The sequence below is a fragment of the Rhinichthys klamathensis genome, unplaced genomic scaffold, assembly GCF_029890125.1.
Source record: "Rhinichthys klamathensis goyatoka isolate OS25496 unplaced genomic scaffold, OSU_Roscu_1.1 h1tg000095l_1, whole genome shotgun sequence".
NCBI lineage: Eukaryota > Metazoa > Chordata > Actinopteri > Cypriniformes > Leuciscidae > Rhinichthys > Rhinichthys klamathensis.
Genome location: NW_026606634.1, coordinates 1,274,482 through 1,300,530, shown reverse-complemented (window position 1 = coordinate 1,300,530; position 26,049 = coordinate 1,274,482). Strand labels below are relative to the sequence as shown.

General features: G+C 40.3%; 1 protein-coding gene across 1 annotated transcript in view; it reads left to right on the top strand.

Moving 5' to 3' along the window:
- rbms2a (RNA binding motif, single stranded interacting protein 2a) overlaps positions 1-26,049 on the top strand; it is a 59,824-nt gene that overhangs the window by 20,823 nt on the left and 12,952 nt on the right. The window contains exons 2-4 of the mRNA XM_056252500.1: positions 4,188-4,348; positions 20,613-20,671; positions 20,777-20,868. Of these exons, the coding sequence (XP_056108475.1) occupies positions 4,188-4,348; positions 20,613-20,671; positions 20,777-20,868 (312 nt within the window). The remainder of the gene's footprint in view (positions 1-4,187; positions 4,349-20,612; positions 20,672-20,776; positions 20,869-26,049) is intronic.

Here is a 26,049-nt window from a genome sequence, read left to right as displayed (position 1 = left end):
ATGCCTCTGCCACGGGCTGGGGCGCCATGTGCAATGGACATGCAGCCGCGGGCTCCTGGACAGGACCCCAGCGCCTCATGCATGTCAATTGCCTCGAGTTGCTGGCAGTACGCCTTGCCCTGCACCGCTTCCACGCGCTGCTCCAGGGTCAACACGTACTTGTCCGTCCAGACAATACCGCGACAGTAGCGTACATCAACCATCAGGGTGGTCTACGCTCTCGCCGTATGTCGCAACTCGCACGCCACCTCCTCTTATGGAGTCAGAAGCACCTGAGGTCCCTTCGTGCTATTTACATTCCAGGAGAGCGGAACCTTGCAGCCGACGAGCTGTCACGGCTCCGGCCAACCTCTGGCGAATGGCGACTCCATCCCCAGTTGGTCCAGCTGATATGGGACCAGTTCGGGGACGCACAGATATTTCTGTTTGCCTCCCACGACTCATCCCATTGCGCCCTGTATTACTCCCTGTCCGAGGGCACGCTTGGCACGGATGCACTGGCGCACAGCTGGCCGCAGGGCCTACGCAAATATGCGTTTCCCCCAGTGAGCCTTCTCGCACGGACTCTGTGCAAGATCAAGGAGGACGAGGAGCAGGTCATATTGGTCGCCCCATACTGGCCCACCAAGACCTGGTTCTCCGAACTGATACTCCTCGCGACAGCACCTCCTTGGCCAATTCCTCTGAGGAAGGACCTCCTTTCTCAGAGACGGGGCACCCTATGGCACCCTCGTCCCGATCTTTGGAGACTCCACGTGTGGCTCCTGGACGGGACGAGGCAGGTTTGAGTACCCTGCCACCTGCGGTGGCGGCTACCATCGCTTCCGCTAGAGCGTTGTCCACGAGACACGTCTACGCGTTGAAGTGGAACCTCTTCGTCAACTGGTGCGGCGAGAAGACCCCAGGAGATGCTCGATTGGTGTCGTGCTTTCCTTTCTGCAAGACGGGCTGGAGTGAAGGCTGTCTCCCTCCACCCTGAAGGTGTATGTGGCCGCTATCGCCGCTTATCACGATGCAGTTGAAGGTAAGTCTCTGGGAAAGCACGACCTGATCATCAGGTTCCTGAGAGGAGCGAGGAGACTGAATCCTCCTCGCCCTCCTCTCGTACCCTCTTGGGACCTCTCAGTGGTCTTATATTCCCTGCAGAGGGCTCCCTTTGAGCCTCTGCAATCAGTGGAGATTAAGTTCCTGTCAATGAAGACAGCGCTCCTGGTTGCACTGGCCTCCATCAAGAGGTTGGGGGATCTGCACGCACTCTCCGTTGACGAAGCGTGCCTGGAATTCGGGCCGGCCTGCTCTCACGTGATCCTGAGACCCCGGCCTGGATATGTGCCCAAGGTTCCCACCACTCCCTTCCGGGACCAGGTGGTGAACCTGCAAGCGCTGCCCCTGGAGGAGGCAGACCCAGCCTTGGCACTGCTCTGTCCAGTACGCGCCCTCCGTGCTTACGTAGACAGGACGCAGTGTTTCAGGACCTCAGACCAGCTCTTTGTCTGTTATGGTGGGAAGCTGAAGGGAAAGGCTCTCTCCAAGCAAAGGTTATCCCACTGGATAGTGGACGCCATTGATTTGGCATACCAGCATAACAGACATCTGCAGAGCTGCAGGCTGGGCGACACCCAACACATTCGCCAGATTTTAAAATCTCCGAGTGGAGCCAGTCTCCGCCCATGTACTGTCTTTTTCAAGCTAACATGGAAGCCGTTAGGTGTCTCGCTTGCTCGCCATTCCAATCCACGGACTGGATACGTGCGATATTTCCTCAGGTAGCCTTCCTCTCTGAAGCCCTGAGTTCCTCCAGCACTGTTGACGCTGGCGCCAGTGTCTATTGCCTGTGCGTCGCCTAGGTGCCTCCGTGTGCATGGTTCCTCCTCTGAGTAACCCCCACATGTGTATTTCCACTGTAAGCCTCTTGAGCATGTGTCTTTCCCTCGGCAAGCCACCTTGCCACTCCTGGAGTTGAAAGTTGCCACCCCACGGGCTGGTCACTCCAGTGTTCCTCCATATGAAGCCCCCTCGGCCATATGTGTATTCTTAAGTCCTCCCTATGGGTAGGCATGCTGTGGCATTTCTCCCCTGAGATATGCTTCCCAGTGTACCTTGGTATTCCTGTGTTAAGTAGGACTCCTTCGTCCGTGCCTATATCACGACAGGGAGGTCAGACTTCGCAGGGCACTGGAAGACAGCTGTGAAGGTGGCGTGATTACACGGGGACCCCCATTCTCCGTCATCCGACGTAACTCGGAGTGACTACGAAAGGGAACGTCTCGGTTACGGATGTTACCCTCGTTCCCTGAGTAGGGAACGGAGACGTTACGTCTCCCTGCCACTTCCGCTGTACCGCTGGGTAGACGCCTGAGTTCAGTCTCGGCTCCTCAGCGAAGACATGATCTGCTGTTGCAGGTGTCTCTCCTTAAATACCCACGCGGTGGGGCGGAGATAAAAAAGCCACAACCGCGCCAGTGCACTCACACACACCAGCTATAGGTGGGGAGAGGAGAGAGAGTGATAGAGCCAATTCAGTGGATGGGGATTATTAGGAGGCCATGATTGGAAAGGGCCAATGGGTGGAATGTGGCCAGGACACCGGGGTTACACCCCTACTCTTTACGAGAAGTGCCATGGGATTTTTAATGACCACAGAGAGTCAGGACCTCGGTTTAACGTCTCATCCGAAGGACGGTGCTCTTTGGCAGTATAGTGTCCCCATCACTATACTGGGGCGTTAGGAGGACCCACACAGACCACAGGGTGAGCGCCCCCTACTGGCCTCACTAACACCTCTTCCAGCAGCAACCTGGTTTTCTCAGGAGGTCTCCCATCCAGGTACTAACCAGCTCAGCCCTGCTTAGCTTCAGTGGGCAACCAGTCTTGGGCTACATGGTGATATGGCTGCTGACGTAATAAATGATCTGGGGGGTGTTTTGAGCTGAAATTTCACAGACACATTCTGGGGACACCATAGATTTATATTACATCATGTGGAAAGGACATAATATTTCACTTTTAAACCTTAGACCAAGATGAACCACACATTTTGCTCTCCTTCACATTCAGTGCTGGTTTTCTGTTGGCAGGCATCTGAAAGTTGCTTAATGTTATTATTGGATGGAAGAGACAAAAGGTTAAGTCAACAAACTCATGGAGCAGAGGGGAAAGGAAACCATGGGATGTTGCAACATACAGGATTTTGATTGTGTATATGGGTGAACGGGCTCATCCTTCGCATTAACCAGTGCAGGTTAGTGTAAGGACACAACTGTTAATGTGTAATGATCACATTCCCTTTGTAGCGCTGGGCATTGAGACACATTTCTTGATTTGATTCACAAGCTTGCGATTTGATTCAGTTATGATCTCGATTCAGTGTTGATTCATTTGGATATATCGGGTTCAGTACATATCAACTTTTCTCAATGAAAAAAATCTCTCACAAATAATGCTGGAACCTCAAGGGCATGCCTGAATCTGTGTACTTGCAGCTTGCTGACGAAGCCCTTTCTCACAAACTCCTTATACATTTGACAACTTGATTGTTCATGGAAACATATCTGTTCGAAAACAGCCAAAAAATATTTAGAAAAAGGTTGACTATGCTTCATTTAATGTGACATTTAAAAAAATGCTGGTAACTTTTCAATTGCAAATTCCCTTTTTATTCTAATCAACAATTTTTTTCATGGCAAATTTTTGTCTTTGTAGTAGTTTTTTATAAAGTCCCCCAGTAGTCAATAATTTAACCCTTAAAACTCACCTTTGATTACCAAAATTACATATTTAAATTTGTTTCCTTAAAATTCTTCATGCCTTAAAAGAGCTTGAATATAACTCGACACCCTTGCCTCATTTAGTGTAAGTGGTTCTATGAATATGCAAATGAGCCCCGCCTCCACTCACTCAGCTCAGAGATCCTCTGGTTGACGATCACTCGTTGATCTGATTGGTTACAAGGTCGTTTGTGACGTCAGAAACACCAGCGATTTCAAACCGTGTTTTTGAGACTGTCTTTGGTTCACTGCAGTTTTAAGGAGAAAATACTCAGCAATGCTGTCGACTTATGAATTTACACATGGTGTGTCTTAAAGCATATTAAAACACCACATAGACATATAAACAACATTAAAAGCTTAAATATTAATAACATTTATTTGTTGTATAAGTAAATATTTTTTTATTTATTTCAACAGCAAGCCTATGTGTCCTCCAGCCACCAGATGGCACTGTCCAGCCCCAACAGTAGCAGCGCAAGTAGTTTGGGAGGCGGTGAACAGCTGAGCAAAACAAACCTTTACATCCGTGGACTCCATCCTGGGACTACAGACCAAGACCTGGTCAAGCTCTGCCAACCGTAAGTCTCGCTGGTCTGTGTAGGCTATTTAAGTCTAGCTAGCTTTGTTGTGCTCGTAATTTGTCAGGAATCATGTTACTTTAATCAGAATACATCTGAAAAGTAGTGATGGAAAAACAAGAGTGTTTCAAAACCAAACGAAAAACCAATTGCTTCAATTGATTAACCCTTATTGACCAACAGTTGGCGGTCAAAACTGTGTAAATGCAACGAATACTCAGTCCAAACATGCATACAAGCACCTTTTACAAACCAGTCTACAAATAATGACAAACCATTACAACGAAATGTGTGTATAATATGTTATTTATTAATTTGTAGGGCTTATTTTGCGTTTAATGGAGGATGTGGCTATTCAGGTTAACAAGAGACTATTTACTACAAGTCTTACTTTTTTATTATACAAATGAACCATTAAAAATGTCTACATTATGACTGAGTGTTACATCCACCAGTGGGAGTGCCCTTGACCTCCACTAGAGACCTTCCAACTCCCTTGCTTTTCCATTTTGGACTACATTTCCCATAACCCATTGCCCGGACTCATTATGCTTCATTATTTCAGCTGTGTCTCATTACCTTGTTTACTCTGCCTATTTAAGCCCTGTTTATTCACTCATTCTTTGCGAAGTCTTGTTAGTGTCACACTGCTTTTCTGAGCGCTCTCTCGTTTCCCTTGTTATGGTTTTGGTCTTCTCCCAGTTTCCCTGGATATCCCTGTTTGCCTTGCTTTTGACCAGTGTGCGAAATACCCGTCAATGTTCGGGTATATTAATATAAATATTAATATAAATATATCAATATTCAATATAAACCTCTGTACTTCAGTTGTTGGTTGTCAATCAGTGCATTTGCGAATGAGAGCCTGCAGTAGGCCTTTGTCTGATCTTAGTGTGACAATATCAGCCTGCATTTTGTTCGCAGATTTAGTCGCACAAACAGCGCAAGTGGCTCATGACAGAACACAGACCGACTGAATGACACTTTAGTAGAAAATCTCAAATGAAGATGGCAGAACTCCAGCTGACTTGTCTGTGTTTTCAGATCATCCGCGCTTCTTCAGCACAATGTAGAAAGCGTGCGCGCATGGTTGCCAGATACTATTGAAAAGACCGGGTAGAAAACATGCTCTTTTAACAGAAAAGCTCTGACTGGGGTTTAAATTATTGAAATCTGGCAACCGTAAGCATGAACGATTGTAAAAACAGTCTGTAATGTGTTGTCTCCTCCTTTATTCGACAAAAATAAGTGGTTTTGGTCAAGTTTTTATTTTTTTAAACACATTTCAGTCTTTTTTTGTCAACGATTCTGCATGTGTTGATATAGTCACAGTTATCGTTTAATGACGTGGGTGTCCTCTTTCATCGTCTAAAGGGAAAAAAGTTCGTCAACGTAATTTTTTGTTTTCGTTCCCTTCAAATTTAGCTTTTGAGGCTTTCAGGGGTTCTCATGGGTTAATCGGGGGTGTGATGTTAAGTTATATGAAAACTTAAAATTTATATACACTCACCGGCCACTTTATTAGGTACACCTGTCCAACTGCTCGTTAACACTTAATTTCTAAGCAGCCAATCACATGGCGGCAACTCAGTGCATTTAGGCATGTAGACATGGTCAAGACAATCTCCTGCAGTTCAAACCGAGCATCAGTATGGGGAAGAAAGTTGATTTGAGTGACTTTGAACGTGGCATGATTGTTGGTGCCAGAAGGGCTGGTCTGAGTATTTCAGAAACTGCTAATCTACTGGGATTTTCACGCACAACCATCTCTAGGGTTTACAGAGAATGGTCCGAAAAAGAAAAAACATCCAGTGAGCGGCAGTTCTGTGGGCGGAAATGCCTTGTTGATGCCAGAGGTCAGAGGAGAATGGCCAGACTGGTTCGAGCTGATAGAAGGGCAACAGTGACTGAAATAACCACTCGTTACAACCGAGGTATGCAGCAAAGCATTTGTGAAGCCACAACACGCACAACCTTGAGGCGGATGGGCTACAACAGCAGAAGACTCCACCGGGTACCACTCATCTCCACTACAAATAGGAAAAAAGAGGCTACAATTTGCAAGAGCTCACCAAAATTGAACAGTTGAAGACTGGAAAAATGTTGCCTGGTCTGATGAGTCTCGATTTCTGTTGAGACATTCAGATGTTAGAGTCAGAATTTGGCGTAAACAGAATGAGAACATGGAACCATCATGCCTTGTTACCACTGTGCAGGCTGGTGGTGGTGGTGTAATGGTGTGGGGGATGTTTTCCTGGCACACTTTAGGCCCCTTAGTGCCAATTGGGCATCGTTTAAATGCCACGGCCTACCTGAGCATTGTTTCTGACCATGTCCATCCCTTTATGGCCACCATGTACCCATCCTCTGATGGCTACTTCCACCATGTCACAAAGCTCTAATCATTTCAAATTGGTTTCTTGAACATGACAATGAGTTCACTGTACTAAAATGGCCTCCACAGTCACCAGATCTCAACCCAATAGAGCATCTTTGGGATGTGGTGGAACGGGAGATTCGCATCATGGATGTGCAGCCGACAAATCTGCGGCAACTGTGTGATGCCATCATGTCAATATGGACCAAACTCCCTGAGGAATGCTTCCAGCACCTTGTTGAATCTATGCCACGAAGAATTGAGGCAGTTCTGAAGGCAAAAGGGGGTCCAACCCGTTACTAGCATGGGGTACCTAATAAAGTGGCCGGTGAGTGTATATATATATATACTAAGAATGAATGTCCACCCCTAAACCTAACCCTCAGTGGATCTAGATTGTGTGTATACATAAATACATAAACCTGATAAATTGTATTGCAGACATAATTGTTTTTGAACTTGTTGATAGTGTAACATGTTCCATATGTCATCTTAACAAGGACACTGTAAACAAAAGGGAAATAGAGCATGAATTTACATTAGAAACAAATATCCAGTGGGGACTTTTGTCTTCTCACTTCAGAAGAGGTTCACACACCACTGCTTTGAGGCTCCTTTAAGCACTCTTTTCTCTTTTAGGACAACTTATATTGTGATACACATGTATGTGATATCTTTTTGTTTAATCTTGATGAGAACCCTTTAAGTTGGACGTTTCATCTGTAAACTTCTGCTTGTTAATGTGTTTACAGTCTAGAGATCTCAAAATCACATGTAATGTTGAGTATGTTTTGTTGAGCAAACTACAGTAGGCTTTCAGGTTTGGACTCGAGCCATTTGTGGTTCAAAAGAGGAAACATGAGGGTAAATTCAGGAGTGGCAGAAAGGAAATGCTTTGTTTTCTTGAGATGAAGCCAAGAGCTTTATTATAAAATGTTACGCCATAGAACTTTACAAAGACTTGCAGCTAATTCCAGTGTGTGTATATATACCAGTTTGGTTCTTGAATCTGATTGGCTCAGAGCCTTTTTCTAGCCATGCAATATTCTACTAATATAACATAGAAACCGTTTCACAATGTGTATCACGCCGCTTGTTTCTGCCGGATCTATACTGGCAGCATTTCTCACAGCAATGGCGGAGGAGCAAATCCACTATTCTTGTACAAATACTAGGGCTGCACGATTTGGGCCAAAATGATAATCACGATTATTTTGATCAATATTGAGATCACGATTAATTATCACGATTATTTGTTGATTTTAACCAAAACAAATGTTATTGTCACATAGGCTAATTATAACTGCTTTCACATTATGCTACATTCCTGCTAATGTACAACTATGTGCATCAAAATAAAACAGGTCCTCTTATTCACCAAAATTCAGTGCATCTCTTTAAAGAATAAATAAAAACAAATAAAACAATAAAGAAAATGTAGCAAAACTTCAACAGGGCACTATTTTAGATTGTGTAAATATAAAATAAAAATATAAACTTGCATTGTACCTGCATAATGGATGTGAATAAAACGCACAAAATATACAATCAATAAAAAAAACAAATATTCCATAACAGAATGTAACCAAATGAGAACATTTCAAGGCAGAACTAAGCACTATGGAAGTTCGATTAATGGATGAAATTCAGAGTCATTGTTATTTGACGCTTAAGAAATGTAAAATGTTGTGGTACAGTGTCAGTGATTAGTCTTACTGCATAAATTGAATCTTATTTAATCCTCCAAAGTGTATGTGCTTGAATTATTTCTACTTATTAAACAATAGTTCAAAACAAGAGTTTGTAGTACTGATTATTGGAGTCCATTAATCGAACTTTCATGCCTCTTATATAGTAATTATATATTAATATGTAGTATGTATGTACCAATTTACTAATGCTCACACTCGGTCTCTCACGCGCACCGTCACTCGGTCTCTCTCGCCCGCTGTCGCTCGTACGCAGACACACTCGGTATCTCTCGCGCACTTTCGAGCGCGCTCTTGGACACTCGGTCTCTCGTGCACTGTCGCTCGCGCGCAGACGGTCTCTCTCGCGCACTCGGGCTCATGGAGGCACGTGAACAGACAGTGGTTTACGGAGCGCTAGATTGGCTTTAAAAAAAAAAAAAAAAACCTTTGATACGGAGTGTTCTGTGAATGTAATGACGCATTTTAAATATCGCTCGGTCACGCGAATTTGATCGTGGGAAGCCAAAATCGCGATCGTGATTAAAATTCGATTAATCGTGCAGCCCTAACAAATACTACTGTTATTTTGTCACAAAATGCAGTTTTAAGAGAATGTCGTTGTTAAGACCTTAAATGTGCTATTTATGTAAGCATATAGCACCCATTTGAAAATTAGTTTGACGTTTTCGGAGATGTTAGCTTCAGGCCGTCAGCCGTTCAGCGCTCATGTACCCGCCGAGAACGGCTTATCTCAGTCAGTCTTATTCTTGTTCATTTAAATATTATTACATAAATATTATTTTATATTAATAATATGCTGTATTTGGTACTGAGAAAGGGCCCGTTAATGATTGTGATTTCGACTTCAGTGAAAGTTATATTACTACGCCATTATATGGCAGGAAAGACTGTCTTTATGTGTGAGTCGGTACCAAAGACTTTTATATTGAAAGGTTGTAAACAAAGACATTATTTTTACTTGAAGCAACCGATTGATTAGCACTATCATGGGGAATTCCCGTAACTGCTACTAAAGGATACTAAGATATTGCTTTCCTCAGGAGACATTCAAACTGATTTTTTTATTATGAGTATAAGATTGATCTGAAGAATGAATACTACTCTACAACTACTCATACAACTCTACAACTACTCTACAATACTCTACATAATACAATATGCTTCAATAAGCGACTCAATGTAACTGGTAAACTGGCAACTTGATATTTGGATCCGTGATGGAAGGTAGTTCTGCACAAAAGAGGCTAGTAAAATACACTCCGTTGTTGTTTCTTACACTTGTGCCATCGAACGGTTGTATAAAAGTAAAATCACAATCGTGTGTGTGTGTTTACATATATATATCATTTGGGTCATTTTTTTTTTTATAGTAGATTGGTGAGGTTTTATGTAGTGTAAGTTAACACATACACATGAGAAGCTTTGCATGTTAATAGTCTCGCTAAACTTGATTGTTTGTGCTTTGAATACGGGCTCTTGAATATAGCTCTCACGTAAGTAAATTTTGCCGCAGTATACCATCATTTTACACAACTCTAGAGGCTGAGAACTGGTTTTGCCTCTGCAAGTCAAGACCAATCTTGTTTAGACCCTATCATTAATGTTTAAACAGACACATTCTTCATTTCAGTTCAGATGTGGGACAGCGTTTGCACGAGGGCAGGAGAAAGGTGCTGACGCTTTGCTTCTGCTGGAGATGAACTGGAAAAAGCAGTGCGACGCTTTTAAACATTTCTGAGAAAAAAAATAACACCATACACTAATGCTGATTTTCCACAAACATCAGCACAGCCATATTTAGGCTATGGAAAAATCCAGGCGACAGTCCTCTGTTCCTAGAAACGCAGTGCTATACTTTGGACACATTTGACTGAATTTGTTTCACATTATCCTCAAAGCTGCTTGTGTTTAAAGGATTGAAATCGATTTATAGATAAATAACTGGAATAAATTGGAAGACCAGGCAGCAAGTGTCTAGCACACATGTGAACTCCTTCAATACGTCAATACTATATACAAATATATATATTTTTAAAAGGTTCATCTTATGAGGTGGATTGAGAGAATGAACAGAGTTTGCAAAGCTTTTTGACTGGTATGTAGATCCGGTATGTAGTAAAAGCAAGTTAATTTACATTATTTGTTAAATAAAGCAAGTCAGTTTTGCTTTCTATTTCCCTGCTGTAGTCTCGTCTGGTTTCATATGCATTTTTGTAAGATTATAAGAGTCTGTTCCTGATCCACCCAGTTTTCCCCCCGCTGGGAGACTGTAGGTTAAGAGGGGAGTTTACGGTAATTTCATGATGATGTAATACGTGTAAAAGCTCTCCGTTTATGGCCTCACATGCTGTCTAGCCAACGGTTAAATGAGTGATCTTTTCCTGCTGTATGAAGGATGAAACTTTACCAGACTTAAACAAAACTGCGTTTATGATTTGGTAGTTGGATAAATGTGTGCGTCACGTACTTCTGTCACAGCTCAATATGCAGAGACAACTAAATAAGCCATTCATAAGTGAAACACTGTGGCTCTGTGGTGCCTTCAACACGCGTTTTCTGTGAGCAGTGCCACATATCAACCGGATTGCCAAACCTGTTTTAAAACATTCATCATTTGTGCATTTTCTTGTTTTAGCTATGGCAGGACAGATAAACTCTTTAATTGGTTGTGTGTCATGTAATATCTCTCATCTAAAATGATCAGAATGATTCTTTGAATTTTTGGCTGGTATTGCATCTGCCGCTTTCTGCCGTCCCGGTTTCCTTTCCGTGAGCGCGTCATAAAAATGAATTGAAACTCAGCGTAAAGGCTACTAGCATGCTCTTGCGTGCATCTGAACTCTTGTTTTAGGTTGGTGAGTAGATCGTCGCTTCGTCTCGTCTTCTTCTTCTTATGGAGTATTATGGCGGTTGGCAAACCAACTTTCGGTGGATTACCGCCACCAACTGGACTGGAGTGTAAAGCATTAATAAGCATGTAGAAATTAACTTAAATAATAATAATTAGGGCCCTATGAAATCCGTTTTATTTTTTCCCAAATTCCGTTTTTTCCGTTTTAATTTTTGGGAATTCATTTTTTTTTACCCTTTACTGTTATTTTAGTCATAAAAAGAGTGTGCTTTTAAAGTTAATGATTAAAATGTATACAAATAAAATAGGAATGACCTTAAATTACAGACATTTACTCAGTAGCCTTTTCAGGACAAATACTGCATGATGCAACATGACACTGCACTCTTCAAGTAACAACAAAATATGGTTATGAGCTTTAAACTGTCCAGTAAAATAAATTATATTAGTTTAAATAAAAGTCACACTCTGTCTCTCTCTCGCCCAGTGTCGCTCGCGGAGTTCGCTTCGCTTTTGTCCAGTCCGGCGCCTCATAGACAGACGCGGTGTGTGTGTGTGTGCGCGTGTATGTATGTGAGAGAGACGCGTGTGTGTTAGAGAGACGAAACGGAATATGTGGCGGCTGCAGTTGATTTTGTGGCCGCGAATTAGTCTATGTGTGGGAAACACTGCATAAAAGTCACGTGCAAACTGCTCGGCTCGGTACTGAGGGCTTATAGCGTCGAGTTTCTTAACTTTTTGGCCGACGAAAGCAGAGTCGTGGAGAGCCGCTTCGCCATGCTTTCATTGTTTTGATGCCGTCATTGGAGCTGAAATGACGGGAGGGGTTGTGTCGGCCAGATTTGCTTCCCCCGGTCTGCATTTTCACCAGACATACGTTCTTCTCCCACACAAAAACAGAATTTCAATCCAAATATGTAAAATTCCACAAAATTCCGCGTTAACACTAGATTCCGCGTTAATTTGCCAATTCCGTAATTCCGTCCGCGATTCCGTAATCGCGGAAATCATAGGGCCCTAAATAATAATAGCTTTAGTAGATCGTCTCTTCTTCTTCTTCTGCTCTTTATTCCTGTTGTTTCAGTTAGCAAACACCGTTGCATTACCGCGAGCGCCCCCTTCTGGACTGGAGTGTGGATCGCTTGTGACTGACTGTATTCGTCGTCCGAATGTATGCACTGAACCATGAGGGTTCGGGACGAATACATGCTCCATTACACCCCTAATAAAAAGCTAGCCCGCTAAATACAATATCTGAATATCACTTAAGAGATTGATTGTGATTGCGTTAGACATACCAAAATAAATGCCTAAAACAATTTGGTCTAAAATCTATCATATAAGTTTATTTTGTGAAAATAAATTATGATTTGACTAACAATTTATATTTTAAAATATACTTAATGTTTAAGAATAGAAAATTTACGCTGATCAGTTTCAAGAAATACAATTATTACTCATTCCATATCAATATTCTTCGTACTTAACAGTACTTATGAAGATGGCCACAATTAATGGTAAATGGACTGCATTTATATAGCGCTTTCACAGACCTAATGGCCACCAAAGCACTTTACAATTTGCCTCACATTCACCCATTCACTCACTCACTCATACACCTCACTCACTTTGATTTTTCAATGCATTGAACGATATAGGAAGAGAGTAAATGTTAAAATTAAGTGTTATTTTGTTTTGCACAGGTTTAGTATGAGGAGAGTTCTGTTAGTGTTTAATGTTCTGTTATGTTGGGATTTAAAGGGATTTCTTTAATGTTGGCGTTAACATTGTGGTGAAGAGTGTTTGGTTCAGTCGAGGAAGAGATGCTGCTTTATTTTAAAAGTATTAACTCTTTGCTAGTTGTTCGCTATTAGTTAACTAAAAGATGTGTTCTTTTTTTAGTGGATTCAAATGATGCAAGTTCACATTGCTTAATATTGGTCTTTAAATCGAATTCCTCAACGGATTTAAGTTAAAGATACAATATGTAAGAATTTTGTAATAAAATATCCAAAAATCACTTGCACAGTGTGATATATTTCTTGCAGTTGTGTACTTACAATATCCCAAAAGTTCCCAACGATTTTTAATTTCAGAGAAATTCCAATTTTAAATAATTGGCCGTCCCGGAATGTTTACTTGTCGCCTGTCAATGACGTAATATCCGCGTTATCCCTGGTTTCCGCTCGTGCAGTACGAGCATAGTAACCATGGCGACAGACGTGGACAACAGCGTTACGTCTAGCTGCAGTTGTTTCGTTCAAACATTATGGACCATGGCAAGCAGACTTTGGGACAAAAGGAGAAATATAACGACGATCAATATCAGTGTGGCGTTTTCGAGATGCCGAGAGCTTCACGTCCGCGACTAACTTCGACTTGACAGAGACGCCACTCTTGCATGTACTTTATTAGACAGGTGAGCAAATGTACATAAAACTAATCAATGTTATATAACTCAACATAATGAAATGTTAGAATATGATCAGTATGTTATTCTAATGTTGATCCAGCTTACTGAGTCTGCTAGTCTCATACAGACAACAAACTAACACATAGAATAACATTATATCTTTCAACACACTTAAATGCAGTTTAGTGTGATAGTGTAACGTTAGAACAAGTGAAGCAGGGCTGCGTTACCTCACAAGCTTCATTTGTCTAATAAACTGACCTGTGTGAGTAATTCAGCACTTGCGTGTAGTTCGGTACAATTAAATGTCCTTATTCCTTTATATCCGCGGGACTCGCGTGTGGCGCTGATATCTGTCTCTCAGTAGCACTCGTGCCCTGCTTCACACCACAGTCATGTTAAAAACATCAATGAATTCACTCATCCATAAACATTATTAGATCCATCAGCATGAAGGCAAGTTCCATGATTCAACTGGAATTTTGCATCATCAATCTACGCCTTTGTTTATTGTAAGAGGTTAGCGATCCCTAGCGGCGAAAAAATTCACATATTGTGTCTTTAACTTACACTTTTAAAAATAAATGTGTTTTGATCAGGAGATTCTGCACTCTTTCAGAAGATGCGTAATAGCGCCCCCTACCGTATAACAGTGAAAACATGGGAAAGCCAGAAAATTCCATCAACGGCAGGGAAAGAGTTAAATCCATTGAGTCTAGGGCCTTGTCCACACGGACACGGGTATTTTTGATGTGACTTTTTTTCCGCGGTTTGGCCGTTCATCCACACGGAAACGCAGTATCAGGACACTGAAACCGAACATTTTTGAAAACCCCTGCCAGGGTGAGGATTTTCAGAAACGCCGGTTACAGTGTTGTCGTGTAGACAGTGAAACCGGGGTTTTTGCCTTGCGACGTCAGATTGTGCGCCGTTATCCGCCTACCTGAACCTGTAATAACTTTTTGTTAGGCTTCTGATTGGCCAACGTGGCTTTACGGTTAGGGTTGTATCGCCGCCTGCTGGTGTGGCATGCTCTTGGCAGCGCTTAATAGCATGTTTTTGCGTTTTCATGTAGACGGAGATTTTTTTTTAAACGCAGGAGGAAAAACTCTGGTTATAAAAATACCCGTGTCCGTGTGGACAAGGCCTAGAGCAATGCCGTCTAATCACTCTTAAAAATAAAGGTTCCAAAAGGGGGGTTTCACAGTGATGCCATAGTAGAACCATTGTTGGTTCCTCAAAGAACCTTGCAGTGATCAGTTCTTAAAATAACTTTTTTTTTCTCAGTGTGTGAAGAACATTATAAAAACCTTTTTCCACTATAAAGAACCTTTGTGTTGGAAAGGTTCTATGGATGTTAAAGGTTCCTCATGGAACCATCGATGCCACTAAAGAACCTTTATTCTGAAGTGTGCTGTAGACTCACCCGGTGAACAGACTGGAGGAGCGATCGCAGGGTGAGAGAGGTGAGGAAGTGTCAGCAGTGGAAATTCTTTAAAGGGGAAACAAATACCAGAGCATGTGAAGGATAGGACGCCATCAGTGCTAACTGGGTCATGGTTGAATACACACACACACACACACACACACACACACACACACACACACACAGATGTCTCAATGTAAAAGTCGGATAGGTGTTTAACTGATGACCTTTGAACTGTTCAACATGGATGTTTTTCTCAGTCTACAACATAAGTCACTTCCTCTTTTTGTTGCTCTGACTGATGTTATCTTTTGCTCCCTTTACCCTCTCAGTTATCATATTCTCACGCTGATAATGTGATACTCAAACCTCTAGCATCCCATTCTGTTAAAGTCCCCCTGTAGACAATAATTGTATCCCTTAAAACTCAAAATGATATATTTAAACTATTTTTCCTTGAAAATAAATTATTCATGCCTTACAATATCTTGAATGTAACTCGACACCTTTGCTTCATTGAGTATACACGGTTCTATGAATATGCAAATGAGCCCCGCCTCCACTCACTCACTCAGCTCAGAGATCCACTGGTTGACGATCACACGTTGATCTGATTGGTTACAAGGTCGTTTGTGACGTCAGAAACACCAGCGATTTCAAACCGTGTTTTTGAGACTGTCTTTGGTTCACTGCAGTTTTAAAGAGAAAATACTCAGCAATGCTGTCGACTTATGAATTTACACATGGTTTGTCTTAAAGCATATTAAAAACACCACATAGACATATAAACAACATTAAAAGCTGGATTTTCACCACGAGGGACTTTAATAATTTGTTCAGAAAATGATGTCACTGTCATGAGCTAGAACCGCAATGGTGATGACTGCATTTTATCAAATTTATTTTGGCAGATTTTCCACTTTAAAGAAAATAGCTATTTTTATTAAATAAACAGTTCAGCCAAAGTTGAAAATAATGTCTCACCCTAATGTATTTCCAAACCTGTATACAGTGTGTTATCAGTTCACACTGGCAAATTTGTGATTTGTTAACTTTGGTTATTTACACTGATTTGCTGCTTCAAACTTTATCCTCCTCTTTCCTGACGAGCGACTGCGTTTTAGATTATGGGAGGGGCTTCCGGTTTGGGGAAGTTTCACTCAAAAAGACTGAAACAAATCATTTCAGATCATAAGGTTGTGCAACAAATAATCCTTATCTCACAGTTTGACTGAACGAGCTGTCAAATTTCAGACGTCAGGAGAATATCGAAACGCTTGGTATTTCAACAGGGTTTGACTATCACAGGAATATCTGTGGCAAGAGACTTTCGCATTCTTTTCCTCCTGATTATTTTCTTTGTATTCTGCAGTAGCAGTATAAAACATCAACATATACTGTGGTCTGTTCTCCTGATGTGATTTACGATATCTAAATAATTCCCTGGAATGCATTGAGAATCTCTTGTATTTTTTTCTTGAATCTCTTTTAACTTCTTATCAGCAGTGTTTACTGGAATGTTTCTAAACCAGTTTGTGCAAAAATATTACAAGATAATGTATAACATACATTACATTGACTTCAGTTTCTACATTGAAAGAAAGCATTTATCAAGATGTTTAATATCTGATTTAATCAAAAGAATAATCAACAAATTAATGATCAAAATACTATTAGTTCAAGGAGCGTGTCATTGGCTACTTTGACTAGTTTCAAATCCAAAGCTTTTTGTAAATGAACCTTATTAGTTTAGTAACTCATGATAGACAAGGTCGCAGTTGAAGCCGCCAAACGGTGTGTTAATAACGCTTGTACTCAATGTAGAAAGTTATGCTTCGTTTAGTCATTCCAGACTGGCTTTGCCAACAACACTTCACTGTGCCAACTGGCCGAACGACAGACTTCCCACATGTGATCGGAAAAGAGTCGGAGACAGACAGGAATGTCTGTGCGTATTGCCAGAGGCGCTGAGAGGTATCTGATGCATTAGAGCATTAGGAGTTTATGACCAACGGTTTAGCAATTATTACTAATAAGTTAAAGACATTATCCATTGTTTTTCTACTTTGTTTTTGTACATTTTGTATGTAAATTTATTTATTTATTTATTTATTATTTACAACCATTGGACAGTATTGGAAAAAAGATTTCCCATATATGCTGGACACACACAGGCTGTTTTTCCTTTTTAAATTACATTTTAAATTAATTTTTGAATTAAATTGCATTTTAAATGAGATTGAATTATTATTTTTTATTTTTTTATTCATTTATTTATTTTCACTACCAGTTTGGACAGTACTTTGGAAAAATATTTCCCATAAATGCTGTTTTTACTATCTGCTCCAACCAATCCATTTAAATTCAATTATTGGCTCAGTTTGTTTATCTATGTATATATATATTTTTAAATCAAAATTCTTTTAGGATATTGAGAAACTTAAATTCAGTTTGTTGTGGTAGTGTAAATTACATAAATATTTAAATTTATGTGTAAGACATGGGCACAAGCATGAGTAGTAAAGTATTACTCACCAACATTAGTGTGTGTGCGTGTGTGTGTGCGTGTGTGTGTGTGTGAGAGAGAGCTGAAGCAGGAGACAGGACTGGAGTCAGGTTACATCAGTCGTCTGCTCTCACTGAAGCTTACGACTAATGAGAGAGAAACATCCATGCACTTAATCTAATACATTATTTATGTCCTGATAATATATCATGTTTTGTGTGTGTAATATTCACACACTCCGTCATGCCTGGCAACGCCCTTCAGCCGTGACTTATTCACGATACACAGCCTCTTGTACCTTATTGCTTACTTACGTGAGGCAGACGGACGAAAAGACAGACAGACAGACCTGACAAACAAACAGACAGACAATCAGACAGACAGACAAACAGACAGACAAACAGACAGACAAACAGACAGACAGACAGACAGACAGACAGACAGACAGACAGACAAACAGTCAAACAGACAATCAGACAGACAGTCAAACAGACAAAGAGACAGACAATCAGACAAACAAACAAACAGACAGACAGTCAAACAATCAAACAGACAGACAAACAAACAGACAGACAATCAGACAGACAAACAAACAAACAGACAGTCAAACAGACAGACAATCAGACAGACTTACGGACAGTCAAACAAACAGTCAGACAGACAGAAAGTTAAACAAACAGTCAAACAGACAGACAGACAGACAGTTAAACAAACAGTCAGACAGACAGTCAAACAAACAAACAGACAGTCAAACAGACAGACAATCAGACAGACTTACGGACAGTCAAACAAACAGTCAGACAGACAGACAGTTAAACAAACAGTCAAACAAACAGACAGACAGACAGACAGACCGTTAAACAAACAGTCAGACAGACATACAGTCAGTCAAACAAACAGACAGGCAGACAGACAGTCAAACAAACAGACAGACAGACAGTTAAACAAACAGTCAGACAGACAGTCAGTCAAACAAACAGTCAGACAGACAGTCAGTCAGTCAAACAAACAGACAGACAGTCTCTCGTACCTTATTGCTTACGTGGGGCAGACGGACGAAAAGACAGACAGACAGACCTGACAAACAAACAGACAGATAGTCAAACAAACAGAAAGACAAACAAACAGACAGACAAACAAACAAACAGACAGACAATCAGACAGACAGTCAAACAAACAGACAGTCAAACAAACAGACAGACAAACAAACAAACAAACAGACAGACAATCAGACAGACAGTCAAACAAACAAACAAACAGACAGACAGACAGACAGACAGACAATTAGACAGACAAACAAACAGACAGACAATCAGACAGACAGACAGACAGACAGACAAACAAACAAACAAACAGACAGACAGACAGACAATCAGACAGATAGTCAAACAATCAAACAGAAAGACAAACAAACAGACAGACAAACAAACAAACAGACAGACAATCAGACAGACAGTCAAACAAACAGACAGTCAAACAAACAGACAGACAAACAAACAAACAAACAGACAGACAATCAGACAGACAGTCAAACAAACAGACAGACAGACAGACAGACAGACAGACAGACAGACAATTAGACAGACAAACAAACAGACAGACAATCAGACAGACAGACAGACAGACAGACAGACAAACAAACAAACAAACAGACAGACAGACAGACAATCAGACAGATAGTCAAACAATCAAACAGACAGACAAACAAACAGACAGACAATCAGACAAACAAACAAACAGACAGACAATCAGACAGAGATACACACAGTCAAACAAACAGTCAGACAGACAGACAAACAGACAGACAAACAAAAAGACAGACAGACAGTTAAACAAACAGTCAAACAGACAGACAGACAGACAGTTAAACAAACAGTCAGACAGACAGCCAAACAAACAGACAGACATACAGACAGTTAAACAAACAGACAGAATGTCAAACAAATAGACAGACAGACGGTCAAACAAACAAACAGCCAGACAGTCAGTCAAACAGACAGACAGGTGTGGTGGAAAATATCCGAGAACAAATAGTTTTTCTCCTCAGGGCGACGTCTCAACCTGTACACAAAACAACAGCATTGAGGCCGATGACAGCAAAGGGATCTTTCAGACTTACGTGGGGCAGACGGACGAAAAGACAGACAGACAAACCTGACAAACAAACAGACAGACAGTTAAACAAACAGTCAGACAGACAGTCAAACAAACAAACAGACATAGTCAAACAAACAAACAGACAGACAGACAGTTAAACAAACAGACAGACAGTCAAACAAACAGACAGACAGACAGTTAAACAAACAGACAGACAGTCAAACAAACAGACAGACAGACAGTTAAACAAACAGACAGACAGTCAAACAAACAAACAGACAATCAAACAAACAGACAGACAGACAGACAGTTAAACAAACAGATAGACAGACAGACAGAGAGGCAGACAGACAGTCAAACAGACAGACAGGAAGACAGACAGACAGACAGACAGACAGGTGTGGTGGAGAATATCCGAGAACAAATAGTTTTTGTCCTCAGGGTGACGTCTCAACCTGTACACAAAACAACAGCATTGAGGCCGATGACAGCAAAGAGATCTTTCACACAGGACAGGAGTGTGTGAGCTCGCCAACTTCACATGTATAAATGCTGCACAAATGAGTCACGTCACATTAATTGTTGTTTAACTGTATTTGTGGAAGCTTTGACACTACCGTCTTTATGCGGATGCTCTTCAAAGCGTGATGCAACTAAGGGGAAAAAAATGTGTTGAAAAACTGAAAAATATTTTTGGTGACATAAATCACAACAATCCTGTGCTTCCTTACAACATAAGTTTTTTACACTACCATTTGAAGCTTCCACTTCAAACATGGAAGTTTGATAAAGGCCTGTTTGATGAAAAATACAGTAAAAACAGAATTATATATATGTGGTGCTGAGTCACATTTGACATGGTTTTTGTCTTGATATTTTTAGGTATGGAAAGATTGTTTCCACCAAAGCTATTCTGGACAAAACTACCAACAAATGCAAAGGTGAGTGCAAATCACACCTGACTTCTTAATGTTTCATTGACAATGACATGCAGCCTATGCATCTGACATAAATATCTTACTTTTTGTATGTATGTATATATGTAGGGTATGGCTTTGTGGATTTCGACAGTCCTCCGGCAGCGCAGAAGGCCGTGACGGCGCTCAAGGCCAGTGGGGTTCAAGCTCAGATGGCCAAGGTAGGATATCATTACAGAAATACCTTATGAACATGACGTCCACTCAGCACATGAACCATTGGATCGCACGCAACAGTCTGAATAAACTCGCTTCGCCGCTTCACTTTTAGCAGTATGTAGTGAGGAGGTCATCTGTGTTTATTCTGTGAATTCCAGCTCTCTTGCTTAGAAATGTTGTTTCTCGAAGCTGACGTGTTGTCTTGATAAATCACCTCACCTTGATCGTCTCCATGCTTGTGATCAAACTGAATACATTAATAATTTCACTGCATTTCCAATTTCAGGTTTGGTGAATTTCAACCAGCGAATTCATATCACATAAAGCATGCCCTCTTAGCTGAACTAAAAAAATGCAGTGAATTAGAGTACTCTGAATAATTAAACATTTTGGATTTATAAGTATTTGTTAAATGTTGAATTCATGTTTTTTTAAAAAGACAGTATGAAGTTGCAGCGTCCGTAGAAATGTTGCATGTTCAAAGTCTAGTGGAGCATAAATTAAAGCAACATGTTGTTCTTTCTTATTTTTCATACGCACACCAACTCATGTTTACTTCTGCTATTTTTAGTCCATTCTTTTTTTTACCAAAACCTTAACGCAAAATGAAACATTTGCACATATTTAGAATAAAATAAATAAATATATATATATATATATATATATATTAATTATTAAAAAAAAACTTTAACAGTTATAACTAATATTAAAATTACTATTAATTAACAATTTTCAGGTTATAGTAATATGAGGTAACTATATGAATTTAACATGGTTTAAGGTTTAGAGTTAGTACCTAGTTATTACCAGTTATTATAATTATTATAGTAAATTGTGACAGTAACGACAATTCTAATGTTACAAAAGCTTTCTATTTTAAATAAATGCTGTTCTTTTGAAGTTTCTATTCATCAAAGAATCCCAGGTGAAAAAAACACAATCACACTTAAATATTAATCAGCACAACTGTTTCCAACATTGATAATAATCAGACAGGTTTCTTGAGCAGTAAATCATCATATTAGAATGATTTCTAAAGGATCATGTGACGTAATGAGTAATGATGCTTTGATCACAGGAATAAATTACACTTTACTATATATTCACATAGAAAACAGCTGTTTTACATTCTAATGATATTTCACAATATTACCTTTTTTTGCAGTATTTTTTATCAAATAAATCTATCTGTCTTCTTTCAAAAACATTAAAAAATATTACCCACTCCAAACATTTGACCAGTAGTGTACACACAGAGCAGACTGTAAGTACACACACATTAACATACCAGCATCATAAACTGTCCCTTTGTTGACGTTGGTTAGGTAATGCTTGACTGGTTTAAACACACACACACACACACACACACACACACACTCACTGATGTGAAACTATCTTTACTCATAGTGATAGGATTAATTGACACACATTTGACTACATAAAGTTTATGTCTCTTGGCTCTCTGAGTCTTTTCTCTGGCACGTTCTGTGGCATTTGTTTGCTGTTTTGCGTGTGTGTGTGTGTGTGTGTGTTTGTGTGTGAATGTCTCTGTTGTAATCTTCTGAAGTTGATCCCTCGGTGTCTCCCAGACTCCATTTTGCACGACACACAGGGAGTGTGTGCGGGTCATACGGAAACACACACTTTAAATACATGCACACACTGATAAATGCTAGCTATACATCAATGGTGAACCTATAAACTTGACATTGAAAAAACAAACTGATCCACCTCTCTCTGCTTCATTTGAATTGTTTTGTTTTAACTATAAAACATAAGTGAATGCTGACTGGTCAATACAACATTCCAGTCATGATACATGATACAGCTAAAACACGCGTTCACAGTCATTAAAGTCGGCATGAAACAATTTGCTATCGTCTTGTCTTCCCTATTGTGCCGTATATCCGAGTGAAGCGGCTTCTCAAACTAGAACAAATGTGGGCGGGGCTTGATTTTGTCTGTGGGGAATTGATTGGATGGTTGTGGTTTGCTATTGGCTGATGTCATGTGAGTGACAGGTTGCTCCGCCCTCGTCATCAGAGAAGAGAAGAGAAGAGAAGAGAAGAGAAGAGAAGAGAAGAGAAGAGAAGAGAAGAGAAGAGAAGAGAAGAGAAGAGATGAACTGTCTATCTCTCTAGTCTGGTATAATTGTAAAAACGTCCACTTTCAGTTCGTGGTTCACATGTCTTTTTGCTGTGACATTTTTACAGATTTGTTTTATAAAGTAAAGGTAAGAATCATTTAATGTAGTTAGTAATATTTCAAGATGAACACTTACTAGGCTGAAGCAGCTTAAGTTTACTTGAATATCCGTATATCATTAGAAAAATCATGTTCAAATGTGAGTATCAAATATGATCATCAGGCTTTGAGGAAGGTTTATTTGTTTTTCTCTCAATCATTGTATTGCATTGCATTATATGTTTTAAAACTACAGAGCTTTGATCATAAAACTAAGCATTTATTTAATTATTGGGAGTGTTTATATGCATTTTATATAAGTAATCTGTTATACTGTTATGAAGATCTCATTGATTTACATTACAATCAGAATTCCATCTTTTATCAGCATCTGCACCAAATTGCTTATTTTTGCTCAATTCGAGCCTCTAAATAAAACTGAGGTGTTTGAGTTTGAGCTTCATATTCTCACTACTGTATATCATAGCCATAAAAGCCATCAAATATAATACTCAACAAGAAACACATATGCATGCCTTTTTAGAAAATGTGTCTAAAGTTTCACTTAACGGTTCCATAAAAAAATATGTTTCTGGCTATTATTTGTATGTATATGTCAGGCTTTACAGGGTTAACCTCGACAGTCTGATTAAATAATGCATCAAGAAAAAGATCTTTGCACATAATCACTTCTGGTTCATTTATCACACTGGAAGAAGGAGGTCAAGTTGAGGGCATTGCATTGTGGGATATAGTATTATGTGCAGTGTGTTCACTGCATCTTTTGGCAGCAGCAGCAGTATGTCATCGTCTCGGTATGCGTACAGTCACCGTTTACAGACTGCACAATGCAGAAGTTAGAAGAGCAGTGTTTTAGCATAGCCAGTGAACATGCTTTATGTTGCTTGAATGAAAAATGGTCATCAGTGTTGGAAATCTTGGTTTATTTTCCGTCTTAAAGAAAGCTTCTGATGTGTTTAGACTCAGAGAGAGTCTGGGAAGTGTGTCATGGAAACAGGAAGGAGATCTTTTTCTCCGGGGAAAGATGAGACCGGCAGAGCAAAGATGGTGTCAGGCGTTTCTCTTTCTCTTTTCACTCTTTTCCTGTAGCATTTTCAGACCACTTCATCAGCCTCTCAGTTGTGTGTGTGTGTGTGTGTGTGTGTGTGTGTGTGTGTGTGTGTGTGTGCTGTTTTGATGTAAAGCCCAAAGTAAAGTATATGCCCTTTCAAACTATACTCAATTTGACGTCTAGGCGCACACAGGTGGACATTACGTGGACATTACGACACCTTGTACTCTGTGGACAGAATGTTTCGTCTCATCATAATAACCCATATACACACTTTTATAATCTTTATAGGCTTGTAGGCTAGAGTTGTACAAATGCGGGAACTTTCGAATCTCCTTGCAAATCTCTCATCCATAGCCATCCATTGTTGTAGCTTGCATGTGTTTCTCTCCGGTCTGTTTATTCCAATTTTTTCTTTGACTAGTTGTGAATCAACGGCCCAGAAGCACTGTTGCCACCTTGTGGACGAACAAATTACTGGAAAAAAAATAATTGAATGCATGTGTATATATGTACGCAGTTAGAACAATCCTAGGGTACGCATAAAAAGTGATGTATACTTAGGGCATTTATTCATTCTCAACACAGTGCCGTAAAGTTCTCTCTCCGCCTGACAAAAAAAGTGTGAGGAAATTTCAAACAGATTTTTGAAGGTCTTGGGAGGATGCAAATGAATTTGATGCATTTGAGTCAAGATAACACAGATGATAACACTGTATAACACTGATAGCTAACATACAAAATGTTATCTTGGCTGGGAGGGCAGGGGAAAATTCTAGTTAAGAAATTATTCTATGACTGAATGAGAAAACTGAAGCTTTAAAGGGATACTCCACTTTTTTTGGAAATAGGCTCATTTTACAACTCCCCCAGAGTTAAACTGTTGAGTTTTACCGTTTTTGAATCCATTCAGCCGATCTCCGGTTCTGGCGGTACCACTTTTAGCATAGCTTAGCATACATCATTGAAGTGGACAAGACCATTAGCATTTCTAAAAAAAAAAATGACCAAAGAGTTTCGATATTTTTCCTATTTAAAACTTGACTCTTCTGTAGTTACATCGTGCACTAAGACCGACGGAAAATGTAAAGTTGCGATTTTCTAGGCTGATATGGCTAGGAACTATACTCTCATTCCTGCGTAATAATCAAGAAACTTCCATGCCGTACCATGAGTGCAGCAGGTGTAATGATATGACGCAGCGCCTGAAAATAGGCCACCTTCCTTCAACACAACGGAACTATTTTCAGGCGCTGCGTCATATCATTACGCCTGCTGCACTCATGGTACGGCAGTGAAGTTTCTTGATTATTACGCACTCGTAATAATCCCACTTGTCCACTTCAATGATGTATGCTAAGCTATGCTAAAAGTGGTACCGCCAGAACCGGAGATCTGCTGAATGGATTCAAAAACGGTTAAACTCTGGGGGAGTTGTAAAATGAGCCTATTTCCAAAAAAAGTGGAGTATCCCTTTAAAATGAATATCATTTAACCAAAGTACCTAGATGGACAAAGATTTTGACTCGTCAGCTGATGATAATAAGGGTTTAAACCATTTAAAATTATTATAATTTTAGTCCCACTTAAAGGGTTAGTTCAACCAAAAACGTTAAATTATCCCATAATTTACTCTCCCTCAAGTCATCCTAGGTGTATATGAGTTTCTTCTTTCAGCCAAACACGATCAGAGTTATATTAAAAAATATCCTGGCTCTTTCAAGCTTTATAATAGGAGTGAATGGTGCCTTAGATTTTGAAGCCCAAAAAAGCGCATCCATCCAGCATAACAGTGATCCACATGTAAGAAAAATATCCATATTTAAAACTTTATAAGCTATAATCACTGGCTTCCGGTAACGGCCTTAGACGAGTCTAGTTCCGGCGGAAGAGTGACCTCTGACCCTACGCATGACGAGTCAGATGT